Consider the following 19,373-nt stretch of genomic DNA (forward strand, 5'->3'; position numbering starts at 1 on the left):
GATTCCGGGATGTTACAATTCTCCCCCACTGAAATTAGGCTTCGTCCTCGAAGCCTTCGGCATCTCATCTTCAAATTACTTCCCACGACGCACCACTTGACCTTGACCGAACCAAGTCCCTCAAGGTGTAACCATAGAACCAGAAGCTCACTTTCTCCTCCCATACGGTGTCCCCATCACCTACTCAAACCGGGCACCAGCTGAACCCTCTGATAACCACACTCAACAACCGAGAATTACCCATGATGCCTTACTGCTCCAATTCTCATCCTTCACTTGACTCATATGGCTATAATGCCACGAACCATCGGATCCCCGATCCGAATTCCACTCTATCCATCCCATGAGGACCGAAAGACCCATTCTTCCATTTCGGAGCAACTCCCCCGAGTTCTCCCCTCGCAATCACACACACATGCTGATCTAGCTCTAGCACCCTCACGTTCGGATAACCTGATACACCGTTGATATCCTCCAAACATCCTTCCGGGATGAACCGCTGATACATACCCAAAACCCTGATCAGAATCACACTGAGAGTCCAAGACTCTCCCTCTGTATCCCTTCCGAACCCCTCTTCCTGGCTCTACGCCGCGGTATTCCCTCCGCGCCCAGAGCAACATATCAAGTCGAATGAGCTTTTATTCCACCGCCGCAACACACTACTCAAAGACCATCGACGGACCACTCCAATCATAACTCTACACTGCCGCTTTCACTTCCGTGAATTCGCACTCCCTTTTCGGAATTCCATTCCTCCCTCTTTCCTTATCAAGGAAACCACTCGTCCGCCCAGTCACCATGACAGGCACCATGGTGCTCATCCCAAGCTACATTACCTCTTTAAAGCGTACCCAACCTCCATGCATCACCACTACACTAACTCTCATCACAGGGACTCTCAAGCCCATGCACTACCTTCACTGCTCAAGATCGCTACCCGGGGCCAGGCCTCCCAATGTAATCACACTGCAACATACGCAACCCATAACCTCAATCCGATCCAACAATACTCGCAGAGTCTTCAGCATGACTGGACCGCCTCCCCAGGCCTTCAGCCAATCTGGACCACTCTCAGAACCTTCAGCCAATCTGACTGGACTGTTCTCCGAGCCTTCGGTCTGACTGGTACGCCTACCGGCCTTCAGTCTATCCGGACCGCTCAACTAGCATTCAACACTCCGAACCATCCCTTTGGGAAATCCTCCCGTTCATACCGTTCTAGCCCTCTATGGGTTCCGAACTCTATCTCCATCATACATACTCGATCCCGGCCTGCTCCCATGCCTTCCTCAATCAACTGCTCTAGGTCTGTATTCCGCCCCGCACGCCTGTTACTCACCCATACGAGCCTGCTCTCGACTGATAGAAATACCGCTGAATTCCCCAAGCAGCTAAACAACCTCTCAGGCCCAACGATCATACGGAGAATTTCCAATTCTCCCCCACTTAGGACACTGACAGTTAGTCACCGGTCGCCATCACCGATCTCCCCAAGCAACCTTGCAGGAATCAACACATGCACTCAAAATGTTTTCGCCAGCGCCAACAACCTTCATACAAATCACGTTCCCACGTTGCACAACCCGCTCGAAAGGAACCTAATCCTCAACTATCCATTCCTCAGACGACAGAATCTAACTGGCCTTCAAACCAATGCCGCATCCGCCACCAATCCTCACAAAGATAATCAACGATATCTCGACGTACTAATCCATAACCATAACGATCCTTCAGGGAACAAAAGATACTAAAACGAAATCTCGATCACAACTCGCCAAACCCTCAAGGAACAACGGATACCACACGAAAACCCGAAACGCAATTCCATAACCAACCAACGAAACCAACAGATAACAATACTCCACAACAATCATAAATAATCAAAACATCAGAAAGAAACATACCCGCAGCAACAAGCTGAAAAAAAAAAACACGACCCTAAGCCCTTAGGGGCTCCGCTCCACCCTGATCTCCACCTGTGATCCTCAACGTAGCCGGTGCTGGAGCCTGCACCGGTCCTGCAGCAAGCCGTGGACAGTTGACCTTCAAATGTCCAACCTGATGACAATGATAGCATATCCTCAAATCCCGAACCGGCACTGACTGCCGACAATCCCTCGCATAGTGTCCCTCCTTTCCGCACTTGCGGCATGCTCCACCGGACCGACAAACCCCAGCATGACCCCTTCCACACTTTCCACAGACGTGGCCACCCTGATCTCCCATCCTGTAATCAACGGTCTTAGACCGTTTCGTCGCCGGCTGCGACTGAACCGGAGCTTGCCTCAGCTCACGCATCTGCAGCTCAATCTCTAACTCACGCCGCCTGGCAGCCTCCTACAACTCCAGCAAAGTCTCGCACCTCTGCGCAGACACAAACTGTCTGATGTCCCTCTTTAGCATACTCAGATACCGGGACATCTGAGCCTGCTCCGAAGCGAACTCAGGGCAAAACATCGCCCGCTCAGTAAACATCCTGGTGATTTCCGTCACCGATTCCGAATCCTGTTTCAGCTCCAAGAACTCCTGAGCCAACCTCTCCCTCTCGACCTGCGGAACATAACGAGTGCTGAACATCTCTCTGAACCGATCCCATGAAATCGTAGCCCTCTGCGCATCCGAGTACGACCCCGTGGTCAATCTCCACCAATCCTTTGCTCCGAGCCTCAACAGGTTCAAAGCACACCTCACCCTCTGATCAGCAGGGCATGAACACGTGAAGAAACATCCCTCCACATCTGATAACCATCTCATAGCAACGATCGGATCCTGAACTCCATCAAAAGTGGGAGGCTTCGTATTATCGAAGTCCCGATACTGAAAACCTCTACTGGCTCCTCCCCCTGCCGCTGCTACTGCTGCGGTAGCCGCCGCGGCAGCCGTCTCCGTGAGAGCCGCATAGCGCTCATCAAAATACTCCACCATGGCGGTCTTGATCGACCCAAACAACTCTAGCAGCTCAGCCCGAAACAATGCAGCAACCTCATCATGCAGGACCTCACGAATCCTCGCATCCAACTCGTGCGTACTCATCTGACTGACAACCTCTGGCTGTACAGACCCACCCGGAACTCCCTCTCCTGCTCCTGATCCTGACCCGGATCCACTCCCAGCGTGCCCTGAAATCTCCATACTGAAAATAAAACACCAAATCTCAGACATATTCCACTATCCCGGGAACCGGCTCTCATCCCAACCCTAGAGGTCATGGTTTCCCTGATACGCGTATGAGTCCGTGCTTTCAGTAGTACGGGCCCATACTACCTTCCACACCAACCCATATTTGTATGAAGTACTCCCACAACACCCTAGCGACACACATAACATCGCTCTATCCTCACAACTAGAGGAACACTAGAAATCTCTCACAAGGAACCCTAGGCTAGCAGGCATCATAAATCAGGCAACTCATCAATAAATCCTGAAGATCCCTAGCCTAGCTCTAGCATGCTGTTCTATTAAAGCTCAATAAAACAATTGTCATGTATGGTATTTTGGGGTTACTTACTGGCTCCGGCTGATCGTACCTCCGCGTCCTCCTTTACTTATTTTGAAAACCATTTTAAATTCTCTTTTTGAAAACTCTCCTCGATTTGAGACTGGAGTCACACAAGTGTTCCTCCAATTCACTCAAACCAAGGCTCTGATACCAACTTGTAACATCCGAAAAACACAACCAATTTAAAATTTCAAACAACCCGATTTTCACTAAAATGTTTACAAAAAGGTTTTCAATACAAGTCATTAAGTATTCCCAGAATCACATTGCTACAAAATCATGAGGAGCGGTACGATCGCGCCTTCGCCTTGCCACACTCTCCTGAAGAACCTGAAAAACATTAAACCACAACTGTAAGCCCGAAAGCCTAGTGAGATACCCCCAAAATACCAACCACGTATACGCCCTTCCAGGCTACGACCTTCCGGTCCAAAACATATAAAACATACATAACATAACAGAACATAGAACAGCCATGCATATCGGGTCTACCGTGTGACTGGTCCGCCGTATCGGGCCTTCAGTCCAACGGATCCATCCTCCGGGTCTAGTCATGTCCTTCGAGTCTACAGTGGGGTTGGTCCGCCCGCATCGGGCCTTCAACCCACCTGGTCCACTCTCTGAGTCTACAGTGTGACTGGTCCGCCCGCATCGGGCCTTCAGTCGGCCTGGTCCACTCTCCGAGCCTCGGCACGTCTGGTCCGCCCTCGTGGGGCCTACAGCCTATCCGGACCGCTCGCTGGGCCTTCGGAACAACCGGTACGCCCTGGGTATCTTGGCCTACAGCACAAAGCAGGACCCGCCTCAACCCATCTCCAGTCCAAACAACCATGTGCACAAAACATACATTCATATAACAGTCATAGTCAACAAACCGAGCAAGCAGATCACATAGCATATCATTACCCTAACCGGGTTACCGACCTAACCGGTCACTAGCATAGCATAACTCTATATATCGGGAAAACTGACCTTAGCAAGGCCTCCTAGCATGTACCATCCTAGCTACCAGGATGCAGACACATCAAACAATAACATAATAACCATAACCGAATCTCAATACAATAAAGGGCCAGCCTTGGTGCCTTAGACCCTGTTGATATAGTGAGGATAACTCACCTCGAAACTGCCGGCTGAAAAGATAAGATCCCGCTGCTCCGAACTCTGGCACGAACTCCTCCACTAAACATCAAAACATACAACTCAATAAATACCCTTAATTACCAAAATACCCCTGGAAGACAACTGGTCAACCTTGGACGAGTCAAAGTCAACCCCTGACTGACCCTACTCGTCGAGTCATCCCGATGACTCGCCGAGTCCTTATGCTCAGAACTTCCCTCAATTAGCGACCCAACTCGCCGAGTCACCCCAAGACTCGTCGAGTCCAACAACTCTGAGTCCACTCGCACCCAACTCACCGAGTCATCCCTTGACTCACCGATTCATCGACTCAACCAGAAACATTGGGACTTCCTCGACAAGACTCGCCGAGTCCAAATGGACTCGTCGAGTCCAAGGCCATCTTCAACCTACTCGCCGAGTTGTTCTTCCAACTCGTCGAGTCCCAGGCCATCTTCAAGCAACTCGTCGAGTCCACCCATGTGACTCGTCGAGTACCACCTATCTGAATCCATACAGAAGCATCTCAGGCCATGCAATTGATCCAAAACATAGATCCAACCTCCTACAATCCATCCATCACATAAAGTGGCAAACTTTACGTGAATCTAACGAGATCTAAGCCATATTCACCTTAAAACCAAGGTTTGGGACATGGTGGCTTCACTAAGCACTCAAACACAGGAACTTTAATGCACTCTAGGCCTTCAATATTCCAGATCTGAGGTAGCAACCTCAGATCTATCCTCCAAACTCCAAAACATTCCAAGACATACTCCCCACAAACCCCAAAATGATGAAACTAGGAATGCACAGCCTAAGGACGAAGATATTACCTCCAAAAGATGCCTCAATAGCAGCCAACTCGAATCCAAGCAAAGCCCTTTGATCCAAGCCACTTCTCCTTCAAGATCTCTTCAAACAACACCTCTCCAAGCTCTAATTTGCTCCACAAATGATCTCTCCACGAATTTAGGGTTTCTGGAACTCAAGGGGGGATAAGGGAGGCTGTGGAGGGGTATAATGCTCTTTATATAGGGCTCAACCCCGAAAATTAGGGTTTTCTCCATACAGTACCTACTCGCCGAGTCCATCCTTGGGACTCGCCAAGTAGGCCACTTGACACGCGACCATGACCGCGACCTGACTCGTCGAGTCCATCCATGGACTCGCCGAGTCATCCTCTAAAACTTACACTTTTAGCCCTTCAACTCTACTCTTGCGATTCCGGGATGTTACACTTTGACTTACAAACATGATGCTGATATGGCATCCATATGTATTTAAATGAAACTATTATTATTATTATTATTATTATTATTATTATTATTATTATTATTATTATTAAACCTAATAAACCATACCCAAGTTTATGTTGTGATCCAGAGTTTAACATAGGAAAAAAAAAAGAGAATAAGAGAATAGAGAAAATACACAATGTATTTTTATATTTCAAAATTTAATAGAAATATACGTAACGTCCTAAAATTAAGACCAAAATTTTTTTATTTTAAATTAATAAAACTATTATCCAAAACATCATCATAAAACCATGGTGGAATAAAGTGTATTAGAGTAATCATAAAATGCCAAATGAGGTGGTGTGCACTGTAATCATTCTGGGCTCTTCCCATTCGAACCAGAAGTACCTAAAATATAATTAAAAACTGTAAGCACAAAACTTAGTGAGTTCCCAAAAATTCCACGTACCATACATAATAAACACATAATGGGCCCCATCCGGCATCTAGCCCCGCTTGGTATACAGATCTGTCAGTCATCGGGCCCCGCTTGTATACATATAACAAATAAACACGTAAACACATAACACATGCAATAATCACAAAGATAAATAGCATACAGAATGTTCATTAGGTCGCACCCGGAAAATAATATTATAGTAATTAAGCCGTTCTGAAATCCAACAACCCTATGCGCTATGCAACCCTTCAAAGCAGATTCTCCATACTGTAAGTAGTAGAGTTGTAATAATATTTTTGTGTGATTTATATCACATAAAAATAATGATGTTGTTTGTATAAACAAAACATTTAGACACTCACACACACACTAACATGGTGTGTCATGTCCGTATCAAGTTAAAACTTAAATGGGTAGAGGTAGCTTGACCCTAACCCGACCGATTCAATTACTATGTCGTGTCAACTCGTTTATTGTCGTATCATGTTGGCATGTTTAAGGTTTATACCTTGTAAATATGTCTTGTTGTACTAGATTGCAACACTAAATAATTAGAAAGAGTAGGAGTTTGAGAAGTAGAGAAAAAATGAAAAAATAAAGGAGTAGTAGTATGGGAGACGGATAGACAAAATACAATAAGGGAAAGTTGGCCAGTGAAATTATGGAGTATGAGATACTAATTAAAAATTGAAAAATTAAAAAATAAGTATTGATTGAGACTGCTAATTTAGTGGTTTTCAAATGATAAAACGACTCAAACAAAAATTTTCTTTTTCAATTGGTTTTGGGCATGTCAAATTCACCTAAAAGATTAAAAGAAGTTGCATATAAATAAACACAACATTTTCGTGTTGAAAGTTTGGACCCTAACATTACTCTTTTAATTTGTGTGTCGTGTCTTGTCAACCTGTTTAGTAGAATCAGTTGAAAGCTCTTACTTAAACCCTTTTATTTGCGTATGAGGTTCGTGTCTATTTTGAATCATGTCGAGAATTATCACCCCATATATGGCTGGTGGTGGTGCCTAAAGGGGAGTCGTTTGTGCGTTTGGTGTTTGTTTGTGATGAAAGAGATATGGTTATGGTAGATTTGTTCGTTGCATTCTATGGTGTCGACTTAATGAACAAAAATTGGTTTTAAGTCAGTGAAGGAGGCAGACTCAAAGTAAAGGGGTATCTCAAAAAAAATCATGTAATATACAATTTATAAAATAATAAAAATAATAAAAAAAACAGGTATTTCATTAGGCATAAAGTTCAACTTTCATGACAAAGTTACGTTTTAAAGTTCACATTTTCGCTCTTTCATTTTACGAAAGCAAGTAAGCAGTCTTATCATTCACAAGTAATCATTCATAAAATTGTCACCTATTCTATTATGCAAATCGGTCTTCAATAACTTCATTGTAGAAAAACACTATTCAACGGTTGTGGTTGCGACGGACAAAACCAAAGTTAGTTTTAATAATCTATAAACCAAAGGGAAAGAGAGATGCTTTCTAGTTTCCACAAACAAACGAGAGAAGTTCGCAATTCCCTTCATGTTGAAAATTTTCAACACAATGCATAAAAAATAAATTTCAATTAACCTAAAAATATATAATAGGATCGAGTTTTTTTTTTTTTTGTACTTACATGTTTCATTTTGCACTGATCACTAATCACTCCCCACCGGAGGATTTCGCCGAAAAAATCCACGGCAGCATGCAAATCGCCAACAGAAAGAAAGAAGGGAGGCCGATGGCAACAGCATGTGTGAGACGTGAGTTGCAGTGGAGTTGGGAGATCGTCGATTAGTTTGCCGAGTTGCAAATGTCTGATTTTTCATAAATATTGGGCTAAATTTTGTATATCATTAAATTAATTTTGTTTTCGGCGATTGGTCAATTGAGCTTAACAAGTTTGGATTAGTTTGTCTTTGCATTTACAATTTAGAAATAACTTAAAAAATATTTTATGGTAGCCCAAATTATTTTCCGGGATATCACCGCAACATAAACAAAATTTTTCCGACTCCTGAATTTTTTTGATGAGCATGAGGGTTCTATATCAAATCCGCCTATGTTATAAGTTTGATGTACTAAAAATAAGTTTGGTGAACAAAAAAAGATGTACAAACAGTTTAAAACAATACAATTAAAAACGTCATATCGTCTCCGAAGTCTAAACTTCCAAATTTCCAATAGAGCGAGGTGATATATATTTCATGTTTTGAAGCTAACACAACAAAAAATCAACTTCAATACCTCGTTTTTCCATATTAATTTAACATCAACTTCCACACAAGAAACATTGACCTACATCATGACCAATTTATATAACTAGTCTTTTGAAAAACATTTTTCATTTTAGTCTAATATAATGCATATGTACACCTCTAGTTGTTTGCATAATTTTTGTACACTTTTTTTATGCAAAAAATCATATCAAAAGAACTGAAATTAAACCCCATCTGTTCCATTACAACATTCAACCACATAATACTTGTACATCAAGCTTTCTACGTCTGTTTGAAGTATGAATGAACGAGATATAAAACAGTAACTTATAAATTTTTTTAAAAAAATTACAACTTACAGTTACATGTATATGAAGAAAAGTAGAAAAAACACAACATATTAGTCTCTCACGTCAGTTGAAAAGATTTAGTCCTAATTTTATAACTTTTATCACTAACTTTTTTCCGCTATATCTCTCTCTTTCTCAACTGTTTCCTTCATCAAGCTTCGACACTGCCTCTGGTCCACAAAACCTGGTCAACTCATCCTGGTCAAAGTCAAACAGTAAATCATCTTATTTATTTATTTTTTATTTGTTAAACTAATAATGAAAAAAAAAAAAAAAAAAACCTTTATGGAATTATTTTCAGAAGTAAGCTTCTGACATTCTTCAGAGAGCCTCTGAAGCTCATCTCTAAGCGTATGATTTTCACTGGTCAGCGCCTCAACTCTCGTCTGTAACTCTTCGCATTCCGCCTGTCCAAACAACGGAATCAGAAAAGAAAAACGGAATGGAATCGCTGATTCCGGCGTTGGAATTAGATTTTGTCATTTTGATACCTGTTTACGCAATCTTGATCTCCTGGCTGACTCACGGTTAGACTGCTTCCTCTTTTGTCTCTTCAGTTCACGCTCGTCCTGCTGATGTCATAAGTCATAAAATCATAAATTCATTAATTAATATTTTTATAATGGTTTTGCATAATTTTTACGTTTGGTCCCCAACTTATATTTTTTTAACCCAAAAGCTCCCTATGGTTGTGGGTAATTTGCATGTTTGGTTCCTAACTTTTTTTTTTTTTTAACTCGGAACGTCCCTACTCTTTGTTTTTGTTTTTGTTGCATGCTTGTCCCTGTCTTACCTAAAATGACTATTTTACCCTTGATTTTTTAATTTATTTTTTAAACAGTAGGGACCTTTAAGTTAGGGACCAAACGTGCAAATTATCCAAAACCATAGGGACCATTTGTGTAATTTAGGCTATCTTATAACAAGAAAAGGAAATTCATTTATTCACACCTGAACCCACTGATCAGGCATCATGGGAGGCGGCACCACCCCACGAGACACACCGGGTCGCATTTTGATGGCGGTGTTTCCGGCGGCCGGATTCCACAAATCCATTCCCATGTTTAGATTGGTGCCTGGAATTGAAGCTACAGGATTCCCGGGAACCGGTGTCTGTATATTGTTATTCTGTGCATTTGCTGAAAATAGCAACATACTTTCGTATTAACTTATTATTAAAAAAAAAAAAGTAATTTTGTTTTGAATTTAATTATTTATATAAATGGAAGTGAAAATGTGTAGAATTACGGAATTACCATCTGCAAGCATCTGATTGAAGCTTCCTTTCTTGCCTCCAGAAAATTCCTGTATATATTTGTGTATTAATTAATAATTATAATTATCATACCTTCATAAAAAATAAATTCTTATTTAAAACAAAAAAAAAAATTATTAAGAGTTTCTGAGATATGTACATTTTGGTCATTTTCATCACTTCCATCTGAAGAACCATCGCTTCCACTATCAGCACTGTTTAGTTCAAATTTCAAAAATTACAATAATTTAAAAACCAAGGGTATTTTTGGCATAACAAATGAAAACTTCGAATAAAAAAAAAATAGAAAATTAAAAAACCTTTGGGTGGCACCTCCATCATTCCCTGAACTTGATGCTGCTTTTCCACTCTCTCCAGTTCTAACACCAACATTTCCATTTCCAGAAATACCCTTTGACTTTTTATTAGTAGTAGTTGACCTTTCTTTGCCTTCATACGCCTTTGCTTCCATTTCTGTGTTTGGTGGAGCAGTAGTTGGAGTCTGTAAGAACAAAAATCAATAATCATAAATAACACATAAAAGATTAAAAGGCAAAAAAATAAAAAATAAAAAGAAAAAAGAAATTATGAATACCATAGGCATATTAGGATGAGCATAAACTCCAGCTGGTGGATATAAAGCTGGATATGGAACTGGAGTTCCATATGGTGACATCATAGGATGCTGAAATAAATCAAAACATTTTCCAAATATTAATATCTAGAAGAATCCAATAAGATCTTTGAATTTTGCCACATCATCATCATCACCTGGCCTCCCCACATGTAGGGATGAGGAGTTGGAGAAGCAACAGTTGAAGCAAAAAAAGGTGGAGTTCCCCCAGCACCATAATAAGCCTAAACATGAAAATTACAAATTGCAAAGCCACAATAAGAATCTTGTAACAAAAAGTTTAAAAAATTCAAACCAAATATATAAATCATGCCTGCATTGAGTTTGACCAGTCAGCATATGAAGGTGGAGGTGTTTCCTGAGTTGGAGCAGGTTTGGAATGCTTAGCAGGTGAGTTATCTTCTCCAGCCCCCATGAATTTACAGGGAAAAACTCAATACGCAGAGTCTGAAAGTTAGATTTGTGTGTAACTGTGTTTCCTTGAAATATTATCTACAAGAACATTGAGAGATTAAAGATTTGTTGAGGTTAGGTATTAATGAAAGGTGTTTAATGATTTGTAATCCATACAGCAATTCCTATGCAGCAATCATAAGTTCATAACTGTGATTTATCTTAACAAATATGGAATTAAGCTTTCTATACTGCAATTTCCTTCCATCAACTACAAAATCGTTCCCTTTCAGACTGCATAATTCCTGTTATTTTTTACCAAAAATAGGGGAAACAGAATATTCACATAAAATGATTTCATTCTCTTTGTCTTAAAGTCTACACATGTCATGTAAGAGCCCAAAACCCTACTTACACTTGCAGGTTGCAGCCTCAACCAAAAAAAAAATACAAAAAAAACTGAAGAACAAATAGTCTGGGCGATTTCAAGGAAAAGCCCCAAATTATTATCAGATCTGGCTTCTTAATTTAAACAATTGTTGACAAAAAGTGTAAAACAATCGCGAGTATTTGTTTATTCTTGATAAGATACATAATTACCCGAAAACTAATCGGGATGTTTGTGTTTTTATGCGTGTCGACATGCGAATATAGAGGAAGCTTAAATTTAGAGAGAGGAGAGAGACTGACTTGTTTCAGCCGCCGGCTTCGGAAGAGATGCTAATCCGACTAGGATCCAGCAAATCCAGTAAACATGGCAGCTTTTAATACAAAATTCCGGAGCTTTGGAAGAAATTCAACAGCTGAGATTTGAGAAAGAAGGATTCCCTCTTCTATTTGGTATATCGAAAAAAACAACTCTGAAATTCGAAAGTAGCCAAAAGGAGACAGGTCGTTTACTTGCTTACAGACTGCTTGATGCGTAGGGGAGAAGCGGAGGCGGAGGCGGAGGCCGGGGAGGAGGGAGAGACCACCGTGAGAGAATGGCAGTGCGGTGGTTGAGGGTAGGGTTAGAGGGATGACATGTGAGGGTGAGGAGGGATCCAGCTGTTAAAAGGGGAGTGGATAGAGAGGCATGACAAGGCAATTACGTTTTGTTGATGACTGGGAACTTTTAAAGTATTAAAAAGGATAATCTATTTTAGAGATATTAGCATTTACTTCCCCTCATTTAAGCTTATTTGCATTTCACGCCATATTCTTAATGTTTTATTTTTAAATCTTTTAATTTAGAAAAACATTGCTAATTATTATTATTACTTTTTTAAGATTTAAGTAAAAATTAAAAGGCTTTCAAAAGTTGTCATGAAATTTGCAATGCAAAATCATAAAATAGATTAAAATTATCTCATGCTTTACTCTTTTTGTTTTAATCAAAAAAAAAATTATGAAAAAAATAAAACAATACGACAACAATCTATAATATAATTATACTGTAAGTATTTTATACATTTTATGTAAATTTTTTTTCAAATTTTTATGTTATGTACGATTTATTCCAACAAAAAAAGATATCTTTGCAGATCATATCTGCGAAAATCTCGTATTTACCTACGGAAATCTTATTTCTACAAGTATATAAGTGAACAATATAGTTTTTTCATAGGTGTTGATTAATTTGTAATGATTCGTTTTCCGTTTAATTATTTAAAAAAATGAACATAAATATAAGAATAATTATATAATTAAAATAGAACTTTTAACGCGTAACATATAATTAAAAGTATGAAAATAACCTTAAAAGATAACAAAACATTTATGAAGGACTATTTAGGGGTGTTTTATAAACTTCGTATCTTAAGATTGTGGACATAATGGAAAATAATTATTTATCATAAAATTTATGGAAACATGTAAGCATGGGGCTTTTAGCAACAGGAATCCTTGCTACTTGTTTTTCAGCCCATGAATAGGTCAATATCGATCCTTACCCCTCAAACAAACTGAGATAACCCGATATTTCGAGACAATGAAATGTAACACCAGTCAAATATAGGTAAAAATTTAACTTTCCTAAAATCTTATTTAGGTTAGATAAAGTGGTAGGAATCGTATCAAGGTTTTCGTGCATATAAAGAACACTAAAATCCGAGTTATAACAAAGAAGTTATGACCAATCTAAGATTTGCAGCGAAAATCGGCAACACTGATAGACGTAAAACGCAAAGTTTCAATACAATAATTTTAGCCTTAGGTATCTAAAGGAAAGTTTTAGATATCCCAAAACCATAAGCATACCTAAAAATAATGCCCAAATCTGACTTCATATGAGGAAGTTGTGATTTTTCGAAGTTTCAGACATAACAGTAGACAGCTAAAAACTCGAAATCAAGATCGAGCGGATTTTTGCCAACATGACCTAAATGAGAATCGAAGATCTCATCAATGGTATTACAACGGTAAAAAGTCTGGCGAAAACAGACAGCGGATGAAGGAATAATGAAATTTTAACGGACTTTTTCTGTCCCGGCCTATTAAAAATATAATATTAAAAATAAAGTCAAAATTAGCCGACGAAGTCTAAACGAAAGTTGTAGATCGTAGTCTCACCTACGTGTGGATATAAAGAACGTTGAAAACGGAGTTCGTATGAGGAAGATATGAATTTTTGAAGTTTATTAATAATTAAAATATTTAATTTAATTAAATATTCCCAATATTATCCGTTGGAGGGGGAGTCACCGGTCTGATCCGGATTACGCCCAGCGTAATTCCTTGGTACGCACAGCGTAATCCGAGGAATCAGACCCTATATAAAGGGTGCGAGGGTGCCGGCCATATTTGCTAATTTCCTTCCCTTCTCGCGCCGAAGCTCTGCGTTTCAACCCTCGGAGCCATCCCAAACTCCCGATTTTCATATCCAAGCTCGGAAGGAAGTTTACGCTCCCGAGATTCCCGAGAATCTTGAGAGATCTGCTCTCTCGAGTAGAAGTTCTCATCGGTTTTCGTCACGCTTTCTTCAATCAATCAAGTGAGTTTATACCCCTATAAACTACACTTTTAAATGTTTTATAAATACTTTATATGCTTTTAAGGTGGGGAATACAAGTAAAATACTCGATTATTATCGTATGTTATATAATAAAGTTTCATTATACGCTTTTTATCAACGGAATCATATATGATTTATAACTATTATAGGTAAACTTTCGTATGAAAAAATATCACGATAACATCATAACTTTTGAAATGAAAAATGTTGTTATATATATATATATATATATATATATATATATATATATATATATATATATATATATATATATATCAAACACTTTATTTATACGGTATGTATATGTGTCCATCTTTGGCACTGCAAACATACGATTAACCTCGTACGAAAAACATCAATCTTTTTGCTATACTTGCTGTTAATAAATCAATCATATGAAATTTATAACTAGTATACAAATGGATTTACTACAGGTTTAGCAGTTTTACCAAACATATTACTTCAAATGACTTTATTAAATGTTTTTACATGTTTAAAGCTCTTTGTCAAACTGTCTTACACACTGTAAGCTTCCTTTCAAACTTTGTTACAAAGGTGTTTTCAAACAGATTTTCCGTGTACATAAACTGTATTATCAAACAAAATACTTTCAATCGTTTTATAAACTGACATCAGGTCATCGTTTCTTATTATTAAACTTTTCAAAGGTTTTAGAAAACTTCTGCTACGCTTTTATATTATGAATTGCATGCCTTTATGTGTATAGTTATATAAGAAATGTTTAAAAGACTTAGGAAGGCTATCCACCCTGTTTCCTTTTCCTAGATTTGGATGTGGTCTGGTGGGATATCGGGTACCCGTCCGAAGGTCGTCTAAATATTATTTATATATCATGTATACATATATAGGTATCAAGGTTCCATTAGTCAGTTCGGTACCTTTGAGTAGCAAAGGTATACTTTCGGTTATACTCGTACATTACTAGTATCTATAATAGGTATAGTTAGGAGATACCACTTACTATTCCAAGTACAGGGAATCACACAAGAATCAGTTCATTCATGAGTCTATACCAGTACATTACATGATACATGAGTACGTTTACATGAGTACGTTTACATGAATACTCTTACATGAATACTTTTACATGAATACTTTTACATAGATATAATATGGAGAATTACTATTATATATTATATGTCTAGATACCATTATAGGTATACTTTAAGGGACTAACTATTCCTACACCCAGCTGTTAGCAACAGAGGTAAATGCACATCTACGGATGTCTACGGTTGATACCAATACAGGTATACTTTAAGGGACTAACTATTCCTACACCTAGCTGTTAGCAACAGAGGTAAATGTACATCTACGGATGTCTAAAGTTAACACTGTTAGTTATCCTAGTATAAAGGGATAATACGTAAGTTAGTTATATTATTACCATTATCTTGTGACTCATTCACATAACCGATGAGGTGAATTGTATTTGAGTATCCTAGTACCAAAGGATACAATTTCTTATATTAATAATAATTGTCGAACAGTCGGGTCTTGGTAGAAGGCTACTTTCAAATCAGTCGGGTCTTGGTAGAAGACTACTTTCAAAACAGCTAGGTCTTGATAGAATATTTCATCTATACTAATAGGAATCATAGGGATTTCTAGGGTTTACCAAACAATTTCGATTACTTACAAACATTTCCACACTTTACGAACTTTCTTTCATAACAATATCAAGTCTTTCATTACAAGTTTTACAAATTAAAAACACATTATTACTTATGAATTCACCAGCTTTTTGGTTGATACTCGCTTTCAAAATAACTTGTATTCTCAAGTCACAAATAGACAAGTACGACGACCAGGTTTTGTGAAGACGGAGCAGTCCAGACTCGTCTTATTTTCTGATTATTCATTTTATTGTTGTATATTATGAAAGAACACACATGTACTTGAAACTTATACTATTAATGCAATGGATGATGTTGTTGCTTGTTTACTACTTTACATTGTTGTGATACATTACATGACGTCCTCCGCCCTAGAACGTTTCCGCCGTTCTCGGTTTTGGGGTATGACAGATTGGTATCAGAGCATTGTTTATAGCGAATTAAGTATATCAACCCATAAAAGATATACTAACTATAACTACAATGGGATTAAAAATACTCTGACCAAGAGTTTATACTTTTAAATAATAAAAAATTTAATTAAGTATACGTTCCTGCATTCATACTAAAATCAGTGTCACAATGACAAGAACAAAAGTATTACGATTGTTGAATACCACAAGTAAGCTTGGGGATGTATGGTCAATCCTGGGAATGGCATAGCCTGATCAACTATGCTGGTCCGAGGAGTGGTTAGCATATGCCCAAAAATGGTTGTGATGTGACAACAAGTCTAAAAACTTACCAACACTACCACAATGAGAACATTATAACAGAACCTAAGTCTAAAATACTATAGGAGTATTTTGTGTTACTATAATTATTTACTTGAGAACTAAAAAGGATCTTCGTTACTAAGTGGATATACTAAGGTTATATGTAACTAGGATGTCATAGACTTAGAATCTGTGAAATTCTGCTTTACCCCGGTTCCTTGTGAATTTGGAGTTGATTTCACTTATTCGAAAGCCTATCCTGTTTTGATTACATATAACTGGTATGCACTTTACAAATAATGATGTAACTAATGGAGGTTATTTAATAATTATCTAGATAGTTCGTCTAATTATTATTTCTTTACCTAAATTCTCGTATATATAACATGGTTGGACTCCATCCCCACGGCAACCCGTACTTCCCGATCAAAGGCAGTGCTGGATGGTTCAGAGAAGAACCAGAGAATGATCATCCACTCCCTTTTGAATGATCACCATGCTGAAGACCTTTCCGATGATGACAACTCCGAACTCGAGGATGAGAACCTACCCCCAGTAGCTCCCAATTCAAACCCTAACCCTCGTCCAACTCTTCATGTCCCGACGCCTCCTTGGGTAGAATGCTTGGAAACATGGAGCAAAGAGCAAGATCAACCTATGCCGTTTAATGGATACCGAAGCTTCTACCACTCAAGTGAAGGAAGCTCAGCAGATAGAGTCTTCCAAATCATAATCCGTAGAGTTGCACGAAACGAAATTCAGGGCAGGATGACTTTTCAACGTATCGAAGAGGTTAATGCCAATGCAAGAATGCATACCATTCGCACCAATCACCTTGATCACCAGTGAGAGATCTGAGAGAAACCATGAGACCCTGCTGCAAGCACTAGCTGAAACCCGAGCCGAAGTCATAGAGCTCCAAGTACGCCAGAGGGTGTACGAGAGATACCTGCTTGATATGAAATGCCAACTAACCGAACTAAGGGTTCACCATAGGGGTGACCGTCGCCAGTAGGAGATACCTTTGGTCTATGCTTTGTGTAGTACTTTCTATGTGACTACCATGTATTGTAAGTACTTTTAGTTAAGTCTTTATGCTGTCAAGGACTTTTCTACTCCGAATATGATGTACGACATACAACAAGGTCAATTTCCCCAAACCTATTACATCTCCAACATCGAATATATGAACTGTCGACTAACTTCCGTGTTACTCCTTGTTCAAATACCTTCATTTTACTACCATTGGAGTCTATCTGAAACCCCATCTAGTCAAGTTATTGGACTATGGTAATTTAACTCCAAAATCATTTTCAAGCCTCTTTTAAAGGTTGGATCATATTATCCACCAACCTATAATACCTCGGCTTGAACGACAAACGTTTAAAGACCATTCTACAAACATACTTCTACTCTGAACTAGGACTGTATCATAAGGATGTAGGTCAAACTTTCAAGAACATAGTCTTACTCTTTACTTGAACAATCGAAGTGTATATATATATATATATATATATATATATATATATATATAGAATCAAGATCAAATAAGAAGAAAATTTTTGGTAGGAAGGTAAGAAGTTTTTTTCTACATACTTTTTTCGCGAACAAACAAAATGAATCATTAGATGATTCATTTGTAAGATAATTCACAAGAAAAAATTCTCAAAAAAACATCTCGATGATTCATTTATATAATGATTTTGTTGTTATTCACTAAAATTGTCATAAAAGTGAATTTTTTTCTTAATTTACTTAAAAATGAATCATAAAGATGTTTTTTTGAGAATTTTTTCTTGTAATCATCTTATAAATGAATCATCTAGTGATTCATTTTTTTTGTTCGTCAAAAAAATATATCGAAAAAAAATTCTTACCTTCCTACCAAAAAAATTTTCTTACCGGATATATATATATATATATATATATATATATATATATATATAGAAAGAGAGAGAGAGAGAGAGAGAGAGAGAGAGAGAGAGAAAGAGAAAGAAAGTGAGTTAGGTTTAAATGTTTTCACTATCTATTGTGTATATGTATGATTGATTATGGACCAATCATTTTAGTTATTTTAAGAAAATAATTAATGAATATTAAATATTGAAGATGTAATTAATATCCATTAAATCTTCAGCATGTAATATGCATTAATTACTTTATTAAAATAACTAAAATGATTGGTCCATAATCAATCATACATGCACACAATAGATAGTGAAAACAAAATAACCTAACCCTATATATATATATATATATATATATATATATATATATATATATATATATATATATATATATATATAAATATTCCAATAAAAGAATAGTTTTAATCTCCTTTTGATATGTGTCATTCTATTAAATCTCCTAATTAATGCATACTTTATTCTTCTTTTGTCATGTGTCATCTTATTAGACATCCTAATTAATACATATCATTTGTCAACCTATTAATTCTCCATTTCAAATTTTAAAATGTAAATTTTTCACTCTAATTACTTAAATAATAACGTTAGAATTAATATTAAAATAAAATTAATACAAATTATAAGGTGTTATAGTTTTACGTATTTATTTAAATTAACGAATATAATTTTATATAACTTAAAAAATATCTTTTAACCAATAATTTATTTGAAATAAATGATTAATAATTGTGAGTTCTCATTATGAAAGTTTAATTAATTTTGTAACCGTGGTTTTCACGGGTTATAAACTAGTATATATATATATATATATATATATATATATATATATATATATATATATATAGGGTGAGGTTCAATAGAGAACCATAATTAACCAAGTAACCAATCTTTTTTTTCAACTTTTATAACTTATTTTTTTATTAAAA

The 19,373-nt window shown here is 37.7% G+C and overlaps 1 protein-coding gene across 2 annotated transcripts; it reads right to left on the reverse strand.

The window, feature by feature from the left end:
- Positions 1-8,760: 8,760 nt before the first annotated feature.
- GBF1 (G-box binding factor 1) lies at positions 8,761-12,266 on the reverse strand. Of its 2 annotated transcripts, none has more exons than XM_078985456.1 (11): positions 11,865-12,266; positions 11,095-11,273; positions 10,919-11,005; positions 10,743-10,832; positions 10,468-10,649; positions 10,308-10,362; positions 10,149-10,197; positions 9,844-10,031; positions 9,384-9,461; positions 9,174-9,299; positions 8,761-9,090 (listed from the first exon to the last, which is right to left on the reverse strand). In XM_078985456.1, the coding sequence occupies exons 2-11, from the start codon at positions 11,194-11,196 to the stop codon at positions 9,028-9,030; spliced, it is 1,020 nt and encodes a 339-aa protein (XP_078841582.1). In that variant the 5' UTR covers positions 11,197-11,273; positions 11,865-12,266; the 3' UTR covers positions 8,761-9,027. The 2 variants fall into 2 exon arrangements, with proteins under 2 accessions (XP_078841582.1, XP_078841581.1); XM_078985455.1 differs by having other exon boundaries at positions 9,384-9,464; positions 11,865-12,265.
- Between the last annotated feature and the right edge of the window lie 7,107 nt (positions 12,267-19,373).

Source organism: Lactuca saligna, chromosome 3 (assembly GCF_052625555.1).
Source record: "Lactuca saligna cultivar CGN05327 chromosome 3, ASM5262555v1, whole genome shotgun sequence".
Taxonomy (NCBI): Eukaryota; Viridiplantae; Streptophyta; class Magnoliopsida; order Asterales; family Asteraceae; genus Lactuca; species Lactuca saligna.